Below are 24745 nucleotides of genomic sequence, written 5' to 3' on the forward strand. Positions count from 1 at the left end.
TAGATAATGCCTAACCCCCAACCACAATACAGAAGTAACTTCTGCCTCATTAGGACCAGGTTTCAGTCTCCATGAGGAAGACCGGTCCTGACAGGGTCAGTGTTTGTGCGGTGTACGGTCCTAACGAGGTAACAAATACAAGTCCACATGCACGCACACACACGCTCACATTTGGGTCCATTAGAGGTTTTGTTGTCGGCGCTGATAGAGCTGCTTATCAGTGAAGTCTGACTGTCACGCTGTCCTGACAGAGCAGATACACGTCCAAGAATCACACACTTAAACAAACAGGGGAAGGATCCTGAGCAGCAAGACAGGAGATGAGCTTTAAAAGCATTCAGGTGTGACTGACTGAGTGACTGAGAGACTGACTGACTGACTGTGTGTGTGTGTGTGTGTGTGTGCAGCACAAATCCATGCTTACTAATGTGTCAAGACACACATTTTATTTAATGTGTCTTAACGTGGACTTTACAGACCTAACATATACATTATGAAACAAGAGATAGAATATTTGACATATTAAGATACAGGTTTGTGTGTGTGTGTGTGTGTGTGTGTGTGTCGACGTTGAGTGACATGCAGCGACAGCACTGTGTGTTTTATCAGCGCTGGTTAAATGTTTCCTGCCACTCTTCCTCACCGCTTCCACTGACTTTAACCTTTATGAGACTGCTGTTGATATAATCACACACACACACACACACACACACACACACGCAGAAGCACCGACATGATCGGCCACACTTTGCAAAGTAACAAAGTAAGTTACATACTAAGTCTTTAAAGGAGCGCCCTAACTGTCGTGTGTCGTTACATTGAAACCAGTGTCAGGTTCACACAACAGTGAACTGTGTGACGTGAATGGAACATCCAAAGACAACTTTAGCTTCTCAGAAACATAAGTCTTTACTTATTCTATGGGCAGCGTGATGTGTAATATAATCCATTTTGTCTGAGGCTTTGAAAGAATACAGTCTCTCGTTATTTTAAGTGCATTATAGCATTGTTCTTTGCTGTGGTTTTTCATGTTTACTGCCCTAACCTCACTATGGTCATATTCAGGGGTGGACTGAAGTGTCGGGGGTTTGCAGTCAGAGTTGGTGAGAAAAGCGATGCTATGTGATTGTGCCCTAGTTAGACCTAAATGGTCAGGTGTAACACCGAATAACACAGTTAAAAGACCTGACTAACAGTGGTCTATAGCTTTGGGCAAGACCAGAACATGTGGGCATGCGATGCTGTGCTGCATTTAAATCCATCACATGATGCGTCACTGTCAGAAAACCGTTACTAAAAAAAAACAATACTGATGATTTCTTTTTCATCAGAATCAGTTAGAGGATAGTTAACTGCAATCATAATTGTGCTGATATTTCAGGAGCAGATATTTTCTGATGTGTTTGCATCAGAATGTGCTTCTCTGTTTATTATAATAATAATAATAATAATAATAATAATAAAACCATATATAACACAGTTTATAGTCAATTTTATTCTGTTCACTTTGTTGTTTTGGCTCCTTTCATCAATGAAGTTGATTTTTATTGCTGTTTAAACAAAGATTCTATGGAAGACAATATCACACACACACACCTCTTATTGCCCTTTTAACTAAACATTATCATTGGTAAAAGTATTTGTGGAAGGAACTATGGTGTAGTGGCTTCTCTAAACACACACACACACACACACACTAACAGTAGGAGAGCTGGCTCCTGTGTTTGCTCGGGGAACAGACCGCTGATATGTTTGTTCTGCTGTGTGTGTGTGTGTGTGTGCGTGTGTGTGCGTGCATGTGTGTGTGTGTGTGTGTGCACAGAGGCGATTCGTGACTACAAAGCTGGACGATAAAGCTGGATGAGCGGATGCTTGTTTGTCTAGTGTTTACATGGCGTTTATATACATATAGTGTAATAGTCCTTTTTAATCGTGTTTGCAGGAAGTTTCAGATCTAAACAAATCAAACATGATTCAAAAATGACTGACAGTGAAGAAGAAGAAGAATATCAAGGTCACTTACAGTGTTTTATGGAGGAAAACGACATTTCTGTAGAGATCCGTACACACAGTTACAGTATGACTGCCTACGTTAACATTTCCTTTCCAAAAAGCTTCTATTTTACTTTATTGCACATACACGGCATGAACATGAGATTAGTAGGTATATCTAAATACCCCTTTATTCATTGATTGATTGATTGATTGATCCTAATCCAACATTGTGTCATATTCCAGCCACACAATTACATTTACATGATTAGATCTCACACTTTGCACATATCTGATTTGATTGTTCTCTGCTATTGGAACAGTGTTGTGTTACAGTAAAGTCAGGGTGTCTGATGTTTGATGAGGCTTTACCACATTACCACAGAGAAGTGAGATTAACAGAGAGATTAAATGGGATTTAATGAATAAGGGTGCTGCGTGTTGGACTGCTTTATCCTTCATATTAACGGATGAGATGGTCTCGATTGCTCACTGTGATATAAGATTCCCTCGACGTCTGCATCCGTGTCTTTGCATCCTGATATAATATGACGCTGTATAATAACTGTGTACATCACCAACACTTTTATTAGTCATGTGTTAAAGCTGGAACAACACTTCAATGTTCAGTTTCATCCCCATTTCATTCAAACACTAACATTTCTCATGAAACTGAAGATCTGAGGCCATGTTTCTGTCTCTGACGCTCTCCACCGACAATGACTTTCTTTGACCAGAATTCACTGTCTAACACTTTATCCTCCACATAAGATAATAAGTATCTTGCGAGCACACTTTACTATCTCGCGAGCCCACTTTACTATATCACGAGCACGCTTTACTATCTCGCGAGCACGCTTAACTATCTCGCGAGCACGCTTTACTATCTCACGAGCACGCTTTACTATCTCGCGAGCGCGCTTTACTATCTCACGAGCACGCTTTACTATCTCGCGAGCGCGCTTTACTATCTCACGAGCACGCTTTACTATCTCGCGAGCACACTTACTATCTCGCGAGCACACTTTACTTTCTCGCGAGCACGCTTTACTATCTCACGAGCACGCTTTACTATCTCGCGAGCACACTTACTATCTCGCGAGCACGCTTTACTATCTCACGAGCGCGCTTTACCACTCACGAGCACGCTTTACTATCTCGCGAGCACACTTACTATCTCGCGAGCACACTTTACTTTCTCGCGAGCACGCTTTACTATCTCACGAGCACGCTTTACTATCTCACCAGCACACTTACTATCTGGCGAGCACACTTTACTATCTCGCGAGGACACTTTACTATTTCGTAAGCACACTTTACTATCTCGTGAGCGCGCTTCATTATCTCATGAGCATGCTTTACTATCTCGCGAGCGTGCTTTACTATCTTGCGAGCATGCTTTACTATCTCATGAGCGTGCTTTATTATCTTGCGAGCATGCTTTACTATCTCGCGAGCGTGCTTTACTATCTTGCGAGCGTGCTTTACTATCTCATGAGCGCGCTTTACTATCTCGCGAGCATGCTTTACTATCTCGCGAGCATGCTTTACTATCTCGCGAGCATGCTTTACTATCTCACGAGCGTGCTTTATTATCTTGCGAGCGAGCTTTACTAAGTCGCCTTAAAAGAATTTCTGTCTATGTCACGCCCAGGGCTCCGTAGAAATCTGATCACAAACCCTCTGTCACATACTCTGTATTTAGTTAATAAAGTGAAAAAATACGTGTACATTTGTATACATGTTTGGTCAGTGTGAGACATTTCTGAAAGAGGATGGTATCAAATTTGAAAGCTGGCCAGTGTTTGACCCCGGTTTGACCTCTGTCTCAAAATCTGATTATGTTTCATAAAGTGAGTGAAATGGAAACTTTACTGATTTGCCTTCATGATCTGACTTTGACAAATAGACTAAATGTGGGTTTTACTCACACACACACACACACACACACCTGTAGCAATACTCTGACGTCATTATATGAGAGGGGAAAGTCACAGAGGAGAAGACGTGATTGGTGAAGGAATGAGTCGGAAACAACGTGACGCGTAAAATCATGGTACATGTGTCTGTGCGTCAAAGCTTTGGCGAGCTGGGACAATGCGTCACCACACTGACTTGTCAATCTGTCTCTCTCTCTCTGTCTGTCTGTCTCACCATCACTGCCCACAGACAGGAGCTCCACCTTGTGGCAGGAGCCGGACCGGCATGAGCTTCTTACCTAATTATCTGAGACAAATTGATCTGTCTGCACCATCTGGAGTGTGACAAATAAAATAAATGTAAACTCCACGTAATTAGGTGATGACTTCATGTGTAGACTTGGGGAGTTCATAAATACACGGCGTGAAAAGCCTCCACTTATCACGCTAATGCAATTCTCGAACATTCAAACACGTCATTTAAAATAGAAATGTTCATATTTATGTGTCGGAGCTGCAATGCTGCACCTGAACAAACACTAGTATCTAATAATGTCTTCTAAAGTTTTCCTGATTTCTAAAGGAGCTTTTGTCAGGTTGATGCCACAGGTGGAAGTCGTATGCTGTGTATGGTTCTGCGTATGAAGTCAAGTGTTGTTTTTCTTTCTTCCTTCAGCGTCTCAGTGTCATGGCCCAAAATGTCATGTGTATAAACTCCATCAAACACACGGGACTGATTGCGTTAGTAATGTCTCCATCACCATCTGACGCATGTGGCCTCCTCCTCACCCGCCCTTTCCCTTGTCACACATATACACACAGTGGTGTAACCCCTCCTCTCCCCGCTGCTGCTCAACTATATAAACCCCTGTTTGAAACCGATGTGCAGTGAGTAAAAACTGACACAAGAGGAGAGAAGAGAAACAATATCCCTGCTCTGCTGCTGCTGCTGCTGCTGTGAAACCACCTGTGGCTCCGACCGACACCTGTAACCTCCACAGTCTCCTCAAAGTAAGTCCTTTCACTTCACACTGCTCTCACTTTCACGCATGTTAGGGATTTATTTTGGAAAATAAGTTGTGTTTTACTTCAGATGTCGATAGAAAAAGTGATTAAAGACAGAAACAGACGTCAAACTGCATTGAAACAGTTCATTTTAACACTTTAAAACACTTCTCTTATTTATTTTCAAATTTTATGTAATAATAAAATGGACAAGGACGCAAACATGAGCTGATTAAAGATGCAGCTTATGGAGTCTGAAGCTTTGATTTGACAGAAAAAAGGCAAAGAAACGAGACGTTCATCCTTCTCCCTTCCAAACGTTGGATGGTTATCATATTATTATATTATATATATTATATTATATTTCAAGAAACTTTGCTGTTATTTCTATTTTGTCATTTTCGTCTATATCTGATGTTATTTATGCACGTGGACCCTTTTCTTTAGAGACAACACATTTATTGTGATCACCTCAACCAAAATAAAATCTGTGCATAATCTTAACTCATTTCTGGAACATCTAATATTATTGGGAAGAAATAAAGCAAACATTTCCAGGTAACATGTGATGATAAAATTAGTCAAAACATTACCTGCGTGTGATATTTAGTAAATGTCAAGTCAAATTCTTTGACCGTTGTTTGTTGTTTTGTAAAAATCTTTGTGCCAGAAACTCGATGAATACAATTAACTACTGGTTTTAATAAAAAGAATTAAGACGAATACATTTTATTTCTCATTTAACGCTCATGGTCATTACGTAAAATACAAAATATAAGAAAATAAAAGATGATAAAATAGGAATTACTATTACTTCTGTGGCCACTTCACAGCTTTTAGGATGAGCCTTTTTTTTACCCTCATGCTGCGCGTGTTCAGTGCAGCCGACTCACACCTGTTACAGCCGTGCAACAATCAACAAAACTAACAATTAAAAACATTAAAAAAAATCTCTTCTGACTTTGTCACCACACTTTGTTAAATGTGCTATTAACTATAACTGGTCACATTTGAAGGATTCAAACGTTGCTAAGTGTTTAAAAATCAGGTTTGAAATCGTGTAAAACTGAGCAACATTCTCTGAGATTCTGGGGGCGTGTCCACAGCTGAACACGCACACACACACACACACACATATTTACTATGTAATACATACTCTGTTTGTTCAGTGACAGGTTTTATTTTTATGAGAAGGTTTAATTTATTTGAAAAATGTGTTTTTCTAATCCAAAGAAATCTCCTTTTTTATCAACTTCATCAAAGTATTGTGAAGTATCTTTATATTTATAATAATAATAACCACAACAGCAGCTTCAGAAGCTAAAAAAACAACAAAAACAACAAAAACAACAGCCTGATTCATGACAGGAAGCCAAGCTGCCGCCGCTGCAGCAGCAGCAGCAGCAGCATATTATTAAAAGCTTATTGTTGGAACTGTTGACATAATCATTCGTTTTCTCCAGTGGAACAAACACGCTGCCACATGAGCCCGAATATAATTCGATCTAACTAATGAAGGCTGTTTTTTACTCCTTTATTTATCCATTTAACATATTTAGGGCTGACATTTATAGGGGAAGAAATCACACTAGATTTTGTGTCGCTCCCCTCAGGAGAAGTCGGTCTTTATTTCTTTATTCTTTTTGACAAATCAGAGAGTAAAGAATACGACTTGTAACCATAACTCCCACGATTCCCTGCCTGTGTCAGATGACCATGATGCTGAAGCCATGGACGGTGCTGGTGGCCGTAGCTCTGTGCGTGCTGGTGTGTCTGGGGACGCTGGCAGACGCTTATCCTCCCAAACCTGAGAATCCTGGTGAAGACGCTCCACCTGAGGAGCTGGCCAAGTACTACACCGCCCTGAGACACTACATCAATCTCATCACAAGGCAGAGGTGCAGTATACGCTCACTTCCTCTTTAGCTTTAGCTACATTTGCACGTTTGCTGGATCAATGTCGTTTGGATTTAGGAACTGCACCAAAGTGGTTTTTGATGGAGGGCGGAGTCTTAAATTGACCCTCATTTCCGACCAAATGAAATGTTTTATCCAGATCTCACTTTACAAAATTGAATAATATTACATAACATGTAAATTAGAGTTTATGGTTTAACAAAAATGTGGTTTTTAAAACATTTAAAAGAAGAAAAATGACATTTATCTTTCTTAAGACAATGAGAAGGGTGTGGAAAATTAAATTTGCGTAAAAAAAAAAGTCAGGATTACCTCCATATTTATTCAAAAGGAAACGTAAAATCCCTTTATCCTTTGCTGAAACCCTTAACTCCCAGATTTGTTGGCAGTCTGAACAGCTATCGGATTTTTCCGACACTCACTTACGGAGGTGGTTTCGACTTTAAAGTCTCGGTCGGTCACACGGGATTTCAAAGTGTCTTCTGTGTCACTCGCGGCACGACTCAAACGACAACGACGATGATGAGGATGATGATGATGATGAGGATGTAGATCCAGAGAGACAGGAGTTAATCAGAGGAGCGTTAAACGATCGACAGTCGAAGACAATGCACAGAAACACGCACAGATTCCCGTCGTCCATTTTGTTTGTGCAGGACGTGGAAGACGAGACTAGACGATGTCAACATGGACACATGTAGATCAGATGTGATTGTAATATATAATGTGAACAGTTGGTCAGGAAGATCAGATTCTGATCAGATGTGCTCACAAATCTGATTTGGGCTGCAGTTTAAATACGGCTTAAGAAAATCTAAGTCTGGAAAGTGAAGCCAATGTGGAAGTGAGCGAGACCTGTATTCTCATGAATGGCCATCGGGGGGCAACTCCATTGGTTGCAAAAGGTTTCTCTGTGTTTCCTACTTAAGAGTGAAATAGATGATAAAGCACTGGGAGAATTGTGGGTGCGGACACTCGTGATTTCACGATTTAAACTGTAAAAATCTCTTTAGTCCACATTCAGTGACCGGAATCACAGAGTTCTGAGTTTCTACGTATACTTGAGCCATGAGCTCGGTCGATGTGCGACGCGTCCTCTCTCCGACTCCAGCAGACACTGACGGCTCCGTAGATTCGATTACTGTCCACTCTCCAAAACCTCCAGGCCTCAAATCAACAGGACCAGAGCAATAAAACTGGTACAGATGCCTCCAAGAAAGAATCCCAAATCCAGTTAGACGAGCCTGCTGCTCCGGGGTAGAAAGTGCGGAGAGCGGAGCTGTCACCCAGCCGAGCTGATTCGTCTTTCTTTCTTATTATCCAGAGTAAGTCTGGCTCATGAGCTCTTATTCATGAAAGTCAAATAGGTTGTTGATATTTACGTGTCTGCCTTAAAGAAACGACCAAAGTTTCAGTGAAGAGTTGCAAATGTATTCAGTCGACGCTTCAGAGCGGAATGGTCTTATAAACACTGACGCTGGGTAATGTGATGACGGTCGGCTGATGAAGTGTGATGGAGGAGCTGGGGCTTCAGTCTGGGCTTTTCACATCATTCTACTAGTAAGCAAGGCTATATGGGATCATTCACTCCAATATCTCAATACATTATTCAAAAATAAGTAAAGATTGCATGAAAAGTTTCAGTATTTCAGAATTATACAGCTGTGAAGCTGAAGCATTAAAGATTTTAGATGTTTTCAAACACTTCAACAGTTTGGCTTTAGCTCTGACCACAATGGCTTAAACTGGTTGATTTGCATCGATAGATTTATTTGAAAAGCACAATTTCCTGTTATTTAGTGGAAGAATAAAACTTCTAACCACCTTTACACAGGAAAAGGAAAGACTTCTAATGCAATCTTCACTTTTTTCTTTTTGCACATTTATTCTATTCTATTTTTTCATTTCTATTCAAAAAGTTAGACGAGTGAGGAATTCTGGAAAGACATTTAAACAACACGTGTTGGTAAATGAGCACATAAATTAGTGTTTGTCAACACAATTAAGACGAACACGCCAGAGACAAGCAGACTTGAAAAGACACAAAACCAACAGATCGGAGGAAACCATCTGAGGCAGAAGAGGAGGAGACTGAGGAGGAGACTGAGGAGGAGACTGAGGAGGACGGGTCATTAGCAGGGGGGAGACATTTTACATCCTGATGTGTCGCACTGTGTGACAGCTGCATGAGACAGAGCGTGTGAGTGACTTGATTGCTTTACCACAGGGCGAGGCGCACACACACACACACACACACCTTCCTGTGTGTGTAACGGAGCATTAGATTGGATGCTGGAGTCATAGGCGGAGGTGGAACAGGTGGTTGATGTGAAAACTGAGGGACCGCAGGGCTGTGTGGAGCATCAGGGTTTTATGCTCACACACACACACACACACACACACACACACACACACACGCACACACACACACACAGACACCCACACAAACACACACACACACACCACACTCTCACACATGCACAGACCCAATCTGACTGTGAGAGCAAAGCATTAGGAACAAGCGAGGCAATTTACAGACAGACAGACAGACAGACAGACAGGCAGACAGACAGGCAGACAGACAGACAGACAGACAGACAGACGTGTTATTCTGCAGAAAATCACCTCGGTGCTCTGTTGTGTCTGCTTTCATTCTTCTCATCAATGAACTGAACAACATGGATATGGTCTTCAGGTTTGGAAAGCAGGCGTGTCTGGAACACATTCATTCATTCATTCATTCATTCATTCATTCATTCATTCAAAGGCGGGGTTACACGCTGGACAGGTCACCAGTCCATCACAGGGCAACAAACAACCATTCAACCATTCACACTCACACCTGTGGTCAATTCAGAGGAGAATCTGGAATAATAAACATTATCTTCAACATTTCATAGCCTCAATCACCAGTTTCAGGTCTTCAATACACCACCACTCCTAGTTTGTGAATTATGAGCTGATATTGGGGCGTGGACATTGTGTGATTGACAGCCAGTCATGTCCATATTATTGTCAGTCAGGCCCATGATGTCAGTGTGGGGTTAGTGATTCAAATCTAGTCTCCATAGAAAACTGGAGGTAAAGATTGTTAGAAGATTATGGGAAATTTATCACAATCCTTGCTGCATTGATTTTGGCCAATCATGTGTATGTATACATTATATTTAAATGTATATAAATATAGAATCGTACAAAGCCAGTTGAATTATGTGCCTGTGGTGTGTTTATTTTGCAATAAAACCGTTGAGTAATCAGTGAAGTGCTGAGCGTCAGCTGTCGTCCTCTGTGTGTCAGGTACGGGAAGCGTTCAGCTCAGGAGGACGTGGTTGCAGAACTCCTGTTTGGTGCTGACAGCAACAGAGAACAGAGATCAAGGTAAAGACTGAGATTTACATCCAAAAAGATCATGTGGAAACATTGAAGCACTGTCTCTGTGGTCAAATGTCCGTCCTCTTTCTTGTGTCTTTGCACAGATACGACGATTCCTTCATGTGGTGACTCCCCCGCCCCCTACCTCCTGGTCTGGCATTCCCTCTGAGTGCGTCCCACGATGCACCTGGAGGGGCCAAAGCGTGCCTCTTTACCCTCGACCCCCCCCCCCAATCCAACCCTGACTCACGACCATCACTGACCAGAATACAAGCTCTCTCTGTCGTTCCTGTCACTGTCTCACATCTCACGTATTGCTACACATTTACACATCATTTATTATTCAAGGCAAAAGAATATACACAATATATGAGGTTGTGGTAATAACCTGAAGGTGGAACTGTGTCTGTGTGTGAGCGTTAATGTCTCCTATAGTGTCCATCGCTGTTTAGAGAAGAAAAAGAAATCTTGTTTTACTGTTGCTCCTGTAAAAACGTGACATCAGAATAAATCACTTCTGTGTGAGTACGATGTGTTGATTTCTTCTTTTCTTTGGAGATTCATGCAGTGATGTTGTCTCGAGTCGGAGAATAAAAACCCTTCTCAATATGCCACACTTTATACACTTAGTCAGGTGAAAACTCTAGCAACCCTTGACACTTGATACTTAGAACACAGAGCTTTTTGGCTGCTTTTCCCATCACTATGTTAAAACCTACAGTACAGAGGTTATAAGAATGTGCAACAGAGAGTGTCTTAGGCCCTTTTTCAGCACAATCTATCAGCAATCTGATGAAAAATAAAATAATAATAGTATTTTTTCACCAACTATATAAACACACCTGAGCAAAAAGTACTTCAAATGTTTAAAATCAGATTAAATTTGAGAAATTTGGAAAAACGTCACAGTTTAAAGTTCACTTGGCTCATTTTTATGAACAAAAAGAAAAGAAAAACTAAATGTGTGACTTCTGCACAATTATTGCTACTTTATATCACGACTAAACATGTGATATAAAATGAATCATAACTTTGACTCAACAACACATAAGAAGACGAAAAGAAATACATATTTTAAAGCCTGAATGTGTGACCTAACACACACACACACACACCCAGGATGGAGTTTAGGATATAAGATGAGGAAACTGTGTGTTAAATCTGAATGAACGATTTCAAATCAAGTCACAAAACAACATATTTGACATTTTTCTCTTTGTCAAAGCTCTTTGTAAACTCTGTTTTATTAGTATTGTAATAAATAGGATAATGGTGCCCCACAGAGAGGTGATATGTGAGATGTTGGGTTGTTGTTTGATGATACAAATGGATAATATTTTTACACTGCATACAATATCAGCCACATTCTTGTTTCATCACATTTCATCTTCATGTGCACCCGTGTTTGTTAAGAACTGGTTAACTCTACGGGCATTGAACCTGCTTCTCATTCTTTAGACCACTGGGTTGCATCAGGGGAGACATCTGCTGGGTTTGTCGCCAGCACCTAAAACACAGAAGACATCGTTTTCTTCACACCAAACTGCTCTGAGGGTTACAGCAGTGAGGAGAAAGACTGATGCAAAAATCTGTTCCAGTACATTTAGCCTCTTCAGGACCAAACAGCTCCGAGGCTGGAAGACACTAGTGAAGACACTAGTGCTGAAGTAAGACAGAGACTACATGCAATTATACAATTATTATGAGCATCTCCCTGAAAAACAATAGTTGGAAATACTGACTCAGCAATATGTTTATGATCAACAACAACTAATATGTAATTATTGCATAACAATTATGCAATAGTTAGGTATTAGTTGTATTTCATAATTATTATACAATATATACACAAACATACATGAATAAAACATTAGCTTGAGATATGTTAAATAGATAGATAAAAAATAAATTAATAATCAATCTACACTTGTCAATATGCCTGCACTATTTACAAATTAACCAACAATGTTCTCAATTTGCTTTCAAAATAAAACTTTATATTTATATATGTCAGAATAAAAACCTCGTTTGTATTGCACACAGCGTACTGTGTATTTAAATATGGAAAATAAACATATTCCATCGATATACGAATGACAATTACGAGAGAAACACCAAGTACCACCCGAAATTAAATTATTTTGAAAGTTCTCCCGGAAATCGTGTGTATGCTACTGCTTTGACGCTCGCGCCTACACTGACGGTCGCAAGAAATCAGACAATAACAATACGTGCACGACGCGGACGAGGCGGCAGCGTGAAGCTCGTGTTATTGTGCTGAAAGGTACGTGAAATGTACCTTTATTATTCACGACACAAACACGACACTAACACGCTAACAGCATGCTAACAGGATACAGGCGTAAACAGTCGGTGTTTGAGCATCTTTCTGTCTCCGTCTCTCCCTCCTCCCACGTTGACAAAGGCGCGTGCTTGCGTCTGCGTCAGTGTGCGCGCGCTCTGTTTAAATAACAGCGTGTTTGCTTATATTAGCTACTTCGTGTTTTTCAGTTAGCATTTTCTCTGTCTCTGTGTCTGTCTCTGTGTCTGTCTCTGTGTCTCTTTGGGACAGGACAAGGGGCTAGGACATGCACTGTGTGTGTGTGTGTGTGTGTGTGTGTGTGCGTGCGCGTGTGAAGCTTTGTTAAATGTGACCCCTCAATCTGACCCCAGCCCACGGGGTCATACCCATTGGATAGTGAGATTGCTAATTCTAATAAAGCTAAACATATCACGTGGTTGTTGTTTGGTGTGTGTGTGTGCGCGTGTGTGTGTGTTTTAGGTGAAATCCTCCTCCCACTCACATTAAAACACATATACGGACACAAAGCTAATGTTCGATTTTCCTGGATTATATTATTGTATTATTAAGATTAAGATAGTTTTATTGCTACCAAGAGAATACAAATTAAAATTAAGTATGAAGAAAATAAAGTAAAAACCTGAGCACAATTATTATACCTTGTTATAAAGTGTCCAGTGTATGAACATTAAAGTGTAAGGTATCTAAAAATGTACAATGTTAACATCAAAAATATATATATATGTTGCTCTTAACTCAGAAATGATTAATCAATCAATTATTTATGGTTTATACATAGTTCTAAGGACAGGGCAAGAGGCAAAATGCATTGTGAGTGTGTGTGTGAGCATATGTTTTTGTGAGTGTGTGTGTGAGCAGATGGATGATGGTGGGAGACTGTAGGGGGGTGGGGCCTTTAGGAGTTTCTGGGTTTGAGGGAGGTGGGGTGTGCAGAGGGGAGGATGTCAGGAGGGGAGGGTGAGACTGTGACCCAGGGTGAGCAGTGAGCTTAAAAGGAAGCGAGTGGAGGAAAGAAGGGAACAGTAAGGAGACATGAGGAGGAAGGAATGTAGTAGTGTGAGATGTGTAATTAGTGTGTGTGTGTGTGTGTGTGTGTGTGCTGAATGTGCAGTTTTATTATCCAGGTGAGCAGCAGCTGTGCACTCTTTTGTTGTCTATTTTTATCCTTCATCACGTCATTCATCGACACAGAAATCATTTACTCTCCGTCAGCTGATTTAAAAACATATCATCATATTTCTACCCAAACATAGATTTATTTACTTTACAGAAATTCATTTATCATAACAGAGGTTGAGTATTTATCAATGTAATGTTTTTATGCAATCTGCAAAAACATTTCTAGAAACAGCACATGATTGTTGTTGACGTGTTTTCTGTCAATAAAGACGTTTAAAAACACAAATAACTGCTTTCTTCAGCATGAACTCAGGAGCAAATGTCAGACTTTGATAATCGGACATTTTATGCCAACTTTCTTTTGTCACGTGAATGTTTTTAGCCGTGTTGCTCAGCCCTATGTCGCACTATTGAACAACGGCTGAGCCCCGAATGTGGAAGACAAGTCATGTGTTTTCTTCTCCTTTTGCTTTTTGGTCCCTCAGTCTTTTTCGTGTCCTTCACGGGGACATTTTGTTTCACAAACACTACTTTGACATTTGTGTCCACTGCATCCAGTCGTGATGTCAGAGCTGGTTAAGATCATGTGACAGGTTCAGTGTCCACTTGTTATTTAGCTTAGTTAGCATGCATTAGCATGGAGGAATGATGTCCATTCTTTACTAAGGAAACATATTCAGCATGAATGACAGAAACGTTCTCAATGATTATCACGATAAATGTCAGATCATTCAAAAAAATGTTTTTCTCATTTTTGGAAAGTTGTAGAAACCAGTTTAATATGGTTTTAAATTAAAAAAAAAAATAAAGATACAATGAAACATTTCGTCATCTGAGGATAAATATCGAATTGTATACTCAAATATAAATTATAGCTATTTAAGCCCTATATTAGTAATATAAATAGAAACAAATGCATATATGGGCTGATACAATTACTTCATCAAAATTAATCGTCAACTATTTTGATAATAGATTAATCGGTTTGAGTGTTTTTAAATAATTAAAACAAGTTTTGTTATTTTTCAGCGTCTTACATGTGAATATTTTCTGCTTTCTTTGCTCCAGAAAACAAAGAAATCATTCAAACTGAATCATTTGAGAAACAGCATCATTTCCAGGTTTGACAAACACTGACCAACATTTTTTTAACATTTTACGGAGCAAACAATTGAAGAAAAGTATCGACAGATTATTAGATTATCAAAAATAATCATTAATATGTATACAATGTAAAATGAGTATTGTGTATACATTCAATGAATGTACTACAAAGGGCATACATCAGTTATTTCCATGACCTTTTATAATATTGAAATATATTTTTTCCAATCTTTTCAGTGTAATGAATGATTTATTTATGAATACAAGCGTTAAACACTGAATTCTCTTACACATTCACTTCTTTTATTGAATATTGTTCATGTAAATGCTTCGACTTTGATAGCAGGACAATAAACACAAAACAATAAACACGTTACGTGCGTTAACTCCTCTGTTGCTTCTTCGTGATTCAGTTCTAGCACGACTCAGTTCCACTCGGCAGCTTCTCTCTCTCTCTCCGTCAGCTTCTCCTCCGCTGTCGTGTGTTGTGTAATACCTGTGTGTGTGTGTGTGTGTGTGTGTGTGTGTGTGTGTGTGTGCGTGTGTGTGTGTGTGTGTGTGTGCGCGCAGGGAAAACTGAAGGGAGGCAGGTTTCCATGGCAGCAGCTTTGTTGTAGCTTCACACTTAACTGCAAAAGTAGTGAAGATATTATATAGTATATAGTATATAGTTAAAGGGGGGTGTCTCTTTGTTCTCTCCCACTCTGTCTCTTTCCAAATTTCCATTGTGTCTGTTGTCATGGTGATATGCAGATTAGTTCCCCCCCCACACACACACACACACACACATTCACCACCCTCCTCTGTCTTTATTTACTTCTCCTTATTCACGATAATAACTCTCCACTGTCTTTTGTTTATCGAAGCTCCGTCCCTGAAGATGGAGAGCGACCGCTTCTTTTCCTGCTGTCTGTCTGTCTGTGTGTGTGTGTGTGTGTGTGTGTGTGTGTTTGTGTCTTTGGGAGGTCCAAAAACGTACAAACCTATCTTTGTGAGGACATTTTGACTTTGTCTGGGCCCCACATCTTTAAAGGGCTTTCTCAGGGTTAAGCCCTTTAGGTTAATATATAATAAAGTTTATTTGTATAGCACCTTCATACAAGGATTGCAGCTCAAAGTGCTTCACAATAAAAGGAAAATAACATTTAAAAAGCAAATACAACAACAAAACACAACACAGGGTGGAATGAAGAGGAAAAGTCTAAAGTCAAAAAGAAATAAAACAAAAGCTGCAAAGGCAAGTCTCTAAAAATGAGTTTTAAGAAGTGATTTAAAAGATGACACTCACTCACTAGAATATAAAAACAAGTTTGTGTGTTTGCATACGATTGCTCTAAAACAGTGAATCCAAAACTGAGGACAGTGTGCAGGAGCAGGGGCTACATGGCTGAACTATCCCTTTAACTTCTATAATAATTACAGTAACCATGCATGCTTTTCCCCACACTTCTCTCTCTCTCTCTCTCTCTGTGTCTGTGTCTGTGTCTCTCTCAGATTGACTGAGGCTCTACCATGCCTGTGGCCTCCACCAGGACAGAGCCTGGTGAGACCCAACACTTCCCTCCTCATGTGACCTCTCTGCCCAACAAAAATGACTCTCTGAACTGATGTGACCGTTAATAAGACGTACACTACAGGTGCATCTCAAGAAATCAGAATATTGTGGAAAATGTTCATTTATTTCAGTAAATCAACTCCAAATAGTGAAATATAGGAATTGAATACAAAGTAATGTCGTGTGCAGGTGTTTGTCCGCTGTTTAAAACCAAAGTCACTGCGTCCGTTTACCAAGAAATCTTAGAGCACTTCATGCTTCCTTCTGCTGACGAGCCTTTTGAAGATGCTGAGTTCAGGTGAAGAAGAAAATGAAAATGAAAAACCAGAGATGAGCTGAAGGCCACTGGGCTTCCATACCATCTCAGCAATGCTACAGACTGATCACATCCATGCCACGCCCCAAGTGAGGCAGTAATTCAAGGAAAAGGAGCCACAACCAAGTATTGAGTACATGGAAATCAACATACCTTCCAGAAGGCCAACGATTCAATATATAATAGATACTGAATTTTGGGTTCTTGTTAAATATGACAAAGAACACAAAGAAAACACAGGTCAAGTATTGTTTTGTCCACGAACCAAAATTATTCACTTTTAATGATTTCTTTGTTATCCGGAGCGAAGAAATGACAAAAATACTCACATTTAAGAAGCTTAAACAATCGGAAATCCTGTTTTAATCATGAAAAAAGCTTTAAACCGATTAATTATTGATTCATCGTTTCAGCTCTAGTTGAATTACTGAAATAAATGAACTTATCTCTAATGTATTGAGATGCACCTCTGTTACAGGACTAGAATCATCATCGACATTTAAGTCCAGGCTCTTTTCCCACTAAAGAAAAATAAATTAAAAAACTCACTTATGATAAACACTCACCTGTGTGTGATGTGTTTTTGTGTATGAGAGAGTGAGAGAAGTGAAATGTCAAAACATTGTATTAACGTTTGCAAAATAGTCCTTTACTACATCTCACACTGAACAGCTATCACCACAGTCCAGATTGTGTCCAGAAGCAAGTGACAGCCGGCCTGCTGCTGCTGCTGCTGCTGCTGCTACTGTCTCTTTATTTACTTTATGTATCGCTCCTCTGACCTTCTTCTGCATGTGTGTGTGTGTGTGTGTTTGTTACAGCGCTGCAGGTGTTGGACATGAGTGACAGTACGACCAGCTCCACCACAGCCAATGACCTGGACCTCATCTACCTCAAAGGCATCATGGAGAGCCCTCTGGTGTGGTGCACACACACGACACTATACAATAACAATAACAACACACAGTCTCTGTGTCACTGGTGTCAAACTCAAATGATCCTGCGAGCTAATGAACGTCTAGTTTGGTCAAGAGGGGGAAAAAAAACGAGTGTTCAGTAGCAATATGAGCTTAAAATGATAAGACGTCCTGATATTCATGATGATATTTCACAGAAGTTCAAAGTAACAATGTTTACTTCAATAATAAATCTGTTAATATCAAAAACAGAGAAATAAATGTGGACACTGTGATGACATACTGTAGGTAAACATTTAAATATTAGTTCTATAAGAGACACTGCTGTGTGCGTGTGTGTTGTTATTGTGTCTCTTTATATTACTAACGTGTGTGATAGGAGCCAGAGGAGCATCAGAAGGAGGTGCGGCCATCGCCGGTGAGGGAGAACAACATGGAGCTCCTGCAGGAGATCCTCAAAGACCTGGACCCCTTCACACAGCAGTCAGACACCGCGGCTGAGCTCAGCGCCATCCTCACCCAGCCTCACTTCCAGGTGGGGGAGACTTACATGCACAGTTGTCAGATTCATGTCTTGTTGTTGATGTTCTCTGTGAACTCTCTTTCTCTCAGTCTCTGCTGGAGACTCACGACTCGGTGGCGTCGCAGGCGTGTGATAGCCCGCCCCCGAGCCCCCGAGGTGATGTCGTGGATCATGAAGCAGAGGAAGACCACACACACAACCTGCACCCGCCCCCTGAAGCCATCCGCATGGTGGGCATACGGAAAGTGGCGGGGGAGCATTTGGTATGTAACGGTAAACACATCAACGCAGTCCAAACTGAGCCTCCGTCCTTTGTTTTCAGAGACGGAAGAAAAATGAGTTTTTATTCACTAAAATACAACAATTGTATGCGTACGTCTTGTGTTTCAGGGAGTGACATTTAAGGTGGAAGCTGGTGAGCTGGTGATAGCCCGCATACTCCATGGTGGCATGATAGACCAGCAAGGACTGCTGCATGTCGGCGATATCATCAAAGAGGTACGGTCACCCGCGATGAACTTCACTGACCCTTTCCTTTGTTGTGATTCATGACTGAGTCAGTGGCACCTTGAAAGTCCAGTTTGGAAATTGTTAGAAAACTAAAAAAAGGGGTTACCACCTGAATAATACATATTATCTTGGAGGTTTTTCTTTTTTACTTTAACCTTGACATCAAGCAAGTCTACTGAGAGTCTAAGCTCCTAACTTCCTGCAAGCTGTAGCTTTGCATTTAGCAGATATCTGTTAGAAACATCTAACTACCTTTTCTAATTATAGATCAGTCCTCAAAGGTCAGCTTGTGGAGTACCTCAGGGTTCTGTCCCTGAGTCTTTAGTTTTCCGTCTTCTCCTTTCTTGAAATCTTTTCTTTCTCCTTCTTTAATTTGACACCTCAGTAACCATTAAATGTGAAGTTATTAAGTATCTATTTCCATGTTAATGCAGAAGTTACCTCTTGTTTCCGGCAGGTGAACGGACGAGAGGTGGGCCGGGACGCCAGGGTTCTCCAGGAGGAGCTGCAAGCTGCCAGCGGGAGCGTGCTTCTGAAGATTCTACCCAGCTACCATGAGGCCATACCACCGAGACAGGTCACACAGACACACGTTCATACTCCACTTAAAACATCACTGGAGACACTTTCTAAACTTATGTCCCCGCTGTGTTTTTCCAGGTGTTCTTTAAGTGTCACTATGACTACGACCCTGCCAACGACAACCTCATTCCCTGTAAGGAGGCGGGTCTACGGTTCGAGACAGGAGACATCCTGCAGATCGTCAACCAGGATGACGTCAACTGGTGGCAGGTAGAGAACAGAAAGCACACGTGTGGACGCTGCCCTCTTGTGGTCATTGATGACAAAGCGTATATTTTTGATATATAAGTGTCTTCTACGCTACACAAAGGGCTGGTTCATGTTTGTCTGAAGTGAGATGGACGTGGATTCAGGGGCTGTCGATGATCTACTGCTGCCTCATTGAGTTAGTTTGTGTCTCTCAGGTCAATCTCAACCGAGGATTTTCAAATAGTGAAATCACATAACAACACGTCAGGATCCACAACAGAGTGTACAGCTTACAAAAGCAACACAAACTTCATTTTCTTCATGTTTTATAATAATAAGTCACCTCAGATTTTACGAGGTGAGTCTTCTTAAGTGGCTGAACTTTGTTTATGTTTGTTTTCTCACTGGGAGCCATGTTTATAACACCACACTTTTAATGCATGTGTGCGCACATGTCTCTTGTCTGATTATACGTGTATTTCTTTAGATTTCTTGACTTAAATGTAACTTTGTGTGTGTGTGTGTTGCACAGGCTCGTCACGTAGAGGGTGGGAGCACTGGTTTGATTCCCAGTCAGATGCTGGAAGAGAAAAGGAAAGCATTCGTCAAGATAGACGTGGAACTGGCTCCGGCAGGTAAACGGGACAAAAGATGAAAATAAATCAAATCCAAAGACTTTGTGCTGTTGTTCACTGCCATCTGCTGGTAAAAGATAAAACTCATGTCCATCGTGACACAATGGACTGAAGATGCTTCTCTGTGACAGGAAATCTTTGTACCGGTGTTGGCGGAAAGAAGAAGAAGAAAATGATGTATGTGACCACCAGAAATGCAGGTAAACCTCGTTTTTTCCACATCAAGCTCGCATTCCTTTGCTTTTTCTTCTTTTTTAAATCCTTTTTCAAATTTCCCCTCAGAGTTTGACAGACATGAGATCTTGCTGTACGAGGAGGTGGCCAAAGTCCCGCCTTTCAAGAGGAAAACTCTGATTCTGATTGGCGCCCAGGGTGTGGGGAGGCGGAGACTGAAGAACAAGCTTTTACTCATGGATCCTCAACTCTTCGGCACCACCATTCCATGTATGGTGGCAATCTTTGGTTTGAATTGTGCGGATGGTGGCACGAGCAACTACAGAAGATCCTGTGTAACACTGTGTGTGTGTGTGTGTGTTGTGTCTGCACAGACACCTCGAGAAAGCCCAAAAAGGTGGAACAGGACAGTCGCATGTACGCCTTCACCAGCCGCAGCAAAATGGACACTGACATCAAGAACGGGCGCTTCCTCGAACACGGAGAGTACAACGGCAACATTTATGGGATCAAGATGGACTCCATCCATGAGGTGGTGGAGGCCGGACGCATCTGCATCCTGGACGCCAACCCTCAAGTAAACACACACACACACACACACACACACACTGGTCGTCGTTCAGCTGACGTTGGCTTGTCGTTAGTTTCCGAAACATTGCACAGTTTTCTTTTTGCCCCTCAGAAACTTCTCTATTATCCAAACTTTGTCACCAGTGTAGATTTTGTTGTGGTACGTCACTTAAATGAGTCCAGCTTACAGCGAGATCAAAAGTTCCGCCTGCTAAACTTTAGTTAGAAAAAAAAAACAGAACTCACGCCCCCCTGGAGAGTCTCCACGCCCTCCCAGGGGGGCCCGCCCCACAGTTTGAAAAAGGCTGTTCTAACCCTTACAAAATCAAAAATCAAATCAACACTCATTTGATTTTGGAAATAAGATATGATAAGAATATGATGCTCACGTTGACTAAAACAAATAAATCCATGTTTTGCTGTTATTTCCCTCACATCCTGTTTCTTTTATGCCATCGATGTACAGTAAGTGTACAGTAAGAGGTCTGAGCCCAGAAATGAAATATGATTCATTTTTAGTGAACATATGAGTCTGAAAAAAGAGAGTTTTACTGTGTAGTTTGTGTAGATTATGACAGTAATGTTTAACTCTGTGAGATTCCATCACATTAAAGTGTCTCTGTGGAGCTCCATTCAGTGAGTGTGGTGTCATGTGTTTGGCTCGAGGGCGTGTCTGATATCAGCTGACGTCTTGTCAGTGATGCTGACCCAAACCTCAGAGCGTTTTAACACTGCGACGTGTTCCCGTCTGAATTCTAGACTCTTAAAGTGCTGAGGACGTCCGAGTTCCTGCCCTACGTGGTCTTCCTCCAGGCTCCGGAGTTCGAGGTGCTGAAGGTGATGAATGCCTCTGCTGTGGAGGCCGGAGTCGTCACGCAGACACTGACGGTACGACACTTACTGTAGACTCACAAACCACAGGGTCACAACAAAGACCACATCCTGAATTATGACCACTCGGTTTTCTGTTGCTGTGAGATTTTTGTTTTAGTGCCACAAAAGTCATTTTAATGATTTTCATTATTAGACAAATAAAAAAAAAACCACATCATGAATCTGATGCAGTTTTCTTAGGAACATTCTTAAAACATCAGCTTGTCCACATGTCCACATGTCCACATGTCCAATATAATCAGAAATGAATGCCTGAGGTTCATATTACAACCTATTATTGATTTATTTTTGAGAAGTCATTATTGTTTGTGTGGCGCCAGATAAAGCTGGTCTGTGCGCCACATCTGGTACTGGAACCTTATGTTGCACGTGTGTGTGTAAGTAAGTACAGCTTTATTTGCATAGCACCTTTAAAAACAACAATTTACAAAGTGCTTTTACATACATAATAAAAATACACAGAAAAGAAGAAAGCAGTGAGATAAAAGGATAAACACAGGTTAACACTCTAGATAATAAAGAGATAAATATAAAGAGTGTCACATAAACAGCCGACACAACAGAGCAGAACTTAGAAACTCGAACCCGGTGAGTTAATGTGATGATTTTCTGCCTCAGGATGAAGAGCTGCAGAGGACGTGCAGCGACAGCGCCAAGATCCAAGCAGCGTACGGTCACTACTTTGACCTGAGCATCGTGAACGACAACCTGGACGAGACGTACCGCACCGTGAAGGCCGCTCTGGAAACCGTGTCCAAGAACCCACAGTGGGTTCCCGTCACGTGGGTGTTCTAGACGGAGGCTGTGGGTAAATAATGGATGTCATCCATACAGAGATCACACATCATGTTTCTTACTAGAGTCACACATCTGCAGACTGGAGTACAGATTCTTTTCTTGAACGTGTGTAAAACAGGATGTCTGTAGATACGCGGCTTTAGATTTTTCAGAACAAGAAAGAGGAAAAGATGGAGGACGACGAACGACGTCCTGAATAATTCAGGACAGAATTTACCTGCACACGTCAGATGAATGTGTGTGTGTGTGTGTGTTTTAAATCATCTGTGCCATTCCTGATGTTCATCAGCAGACTGTCAGTGTTTACAGCTACAAAGTCTACTTATTTATTATTGAATTTATCAAAATCAATGCTCAGTTCTTTGACTGACTTTATCATATCACATCATATCATATCAGCTTGTTTATGTGTGGATTTCATGAAGTCGTTGATATAATTGACCACAGAAGCGCTAACGTTTAATTTACTTAAACGTGAGAGAACGAGCTGTGAAATTTCATCTAAATGTCACGAGCTGTCAGTGATTGTACTGAACACGAAATGAACTTTAGTCAGTTGAAGCAAAGCTAATCTGTGGTTTTACTCTCGCTCTTAAGGCAGCAATTGAACTTACCTCTTTCTACAGGGTGTCTTTAAAAGTTCATAAATCAATCTTGGCCCTTAAAAAAGTATTCTAAAGTCTTAATTTCATGAGGTATTAAATGTTGTCCATAGAGTTTGACTGTAGAAAGTATGCATGAATGTATTTATTTGTTAAAAACAACAATGCGCGGACACGCCGTGGAGCATCATCTCTGGGCCGCACGCGTACACGCTGCTCCTCCTCCTCCTCCTCCTGCTGCGAAATAATATCCAAAATGGTCAGACATGGGAGAATGTAAGTTTGCAGACTCCTGGGAGGCTTTTTGTATAAATTGCAGAAAGATGAGAAGCGTATCAGCACTGTTCAGTCGCAGAAGCAGCTGTGCTCCACCAGCGACAACAACACAGCAGCGACTTCTGCCTTTATTTATTCTAACCAGCTTTGTTCCTTTGTATGTTTGTGCTCTATAGATTTCATTTCAAACTAAAAGTGTTTTGTGAGGTAAATATGTTGCTGATTACAGCTTGAAGTCTTGAAAAAGTCTTAAAAAGGTATTGAAGTTAACTTAATGTTCGTTAAACTCAAAATATTTACCGACAACAAAACTAAGTCCAAAAAGTTTGCGTCACTGTTGTCTTCTTCTGTGTCCCGGCAGGTCAAAGGTCAGGGGCAGGAAGTGTGCTGCATGTGCAGAGAATACAGTAGAATGCCAGTTTGGGTCCAGTTCAGTGTAAACATGCATTAGTATTTGTGTCTTTTAGTCAGACTAACACAACAATTAGATTGTGAGAGTGACGACCAGCCATGATAGTAGAGATCAGCTGTTCACACGGCGTTGTACACTCTGTATTTCATAGGTTTTTTTTCTTCCTATTCCTTTATTTGCACTTTTTATTCTGTGATATCATTGAAATGACATTGTGTTAGATACTGAGATTGTTGCCTTGTATTCACACACTGTTGTGGTAAGTCTTGGAATGTAAAGAACATGTGTACGACGGCCTTTGAGTGACCAGTGAACAGTCAGTGAACAGCCAGTGAACAGTCAGTGAACTTGTCCTGCTTCCTCCTTGGCCACCGTACATGTGACACCGTTCATGTTGCCAACTGCAGAAAGCTCCTCGAGCAGCTCTTTGTACTCAGATCTTTTATTGTGGCAGCTACTGAAGATTTCTTCTTTTATGTACAATGAATAGTATTTGGCTCAATGACTAATAAGTGAAGCTCAGACCAGGGATTTTTGTGACACTTGTGGTCACTCACTCGTTGCTTTTATTCTGGCAGCTGTGTTTAGGTCTGTGGAGTGTGAAGTGTTCTGCTTCTCTCTTAAATAATAATAATAATAATAATCCCAAACCCTCATTGTGTTCTTTTTTCTATCGAGCCTTACGAATGCAATAAAATCATTGTGTCACTGTATCTTAACTGCGTTCAATGACTCTTTGTTCTCTTAATTCATACAAAACAAAAGATATAAGAACTATGTGCGCAGGGTTTGATTCCCACAACTCAAACGTTTAAGTGTTGCACCTTCACATTAAAAGCATCGGACCAGTGAAGCACGGCCAGACAATTATTTTGAAATAGAAACTCACAGGAAAGGAAATGTAGTTTTGTAAACATGTCATCTTTAGGACATTGACAATAAGTGGCTGATCAAAAAGAACAGAAAGACTCTCGCACAACTCTGAACCATGTGTTTTGTTGTAGAGTCAAATGCTAACAAATAAATCACTGATTTGATAAA

The 24745-nt window shown here is 40.8% G+C and overlaps 2 protein-coding genes across 4 annotated transcripts; both read left to right on the forward strand.

Moving 5' to 3' along the window:
- Window positions 1-4806: 4806 nt before the first annotated feature.
- pyya (peptide YYa) lies at window positions 4807-10733 on the forward strand. Its single transcript, XM_058653703.1, has 4 exons — window positions 4807-4922; window positions 6627-6814; window positions 10131-10211; window positions 10310-10733. Exons 2-4 carry the CDS (start codon window positions 6627-6629, stop codon window positions 10332-10334), a joined length of 294 nt encoding a protein of 97 aa, XP_058509686.1. The 5' UTR covers window positions 4807-4922; the 3' UTR covers window positions 10335-10733.
- Window positions 10734-12362: 1629 nt separating this feature from the next.
- Window positions 12363-24417, forward strand: LOC131475996 (MAGUK p55 subfamily member 2-like). Of its 3 annotated transcripts, XM_058654419.1 has the most exons (14): window positions 12363-12489; window positions 16246-16294; window positions 17444-17541; window positions 17919-18074; window positions 18152-18325; window positions 18453-18560; window positions 19030-19149; window positions 19233-19364; window positions 19876-19978; window positions 20110-20178; window positions 20261-20422; window positions 20527-20729; window positions 21482-21610; window positions 22235-24417. In XM_058654419.1, exons 2-14 carry the CDS (start codon window positions 16264-16266, stop codon window positions 22409-22411), a joined length of 1662 nt encoding a protein of 553 aa, XP_058510402.1. In that variant the 5' UTR covers window positions 12363-12489; window positions 16246-16263; the 3' UTR covers window positions 22412-24417. The 3 variants fall into 3 exon arrangements, with proteins under 3 accessions (XP_058510402.1, XP_058510403.1, XP_058510404.1); XM_058654420.1 differs by lacking the exon at window positions 16246-16294 and having other exon boundaries at window positions 12381-12489; XM_058654421.1 differs by lacking the exons at window positions 12363-12489; window positions 16246-16294 and adding an exon at window positions 16301-16388.
- Window positions 24418-24745: the final 328 nt, after the last annotated feature.

Source organism: Solea solea, chromosome 16 (assembly GCF_958295425.1).
Source record: "Solea solea chromosome 16, fSolSol10.1, whole genome shotgun sequence".
Classification (NCBI taxonomy): Eukaryota; Metazoa; Chordata; class Actinopteri; order Pleuronectiformes; family Soleidae; genus Solea; species Solea solea.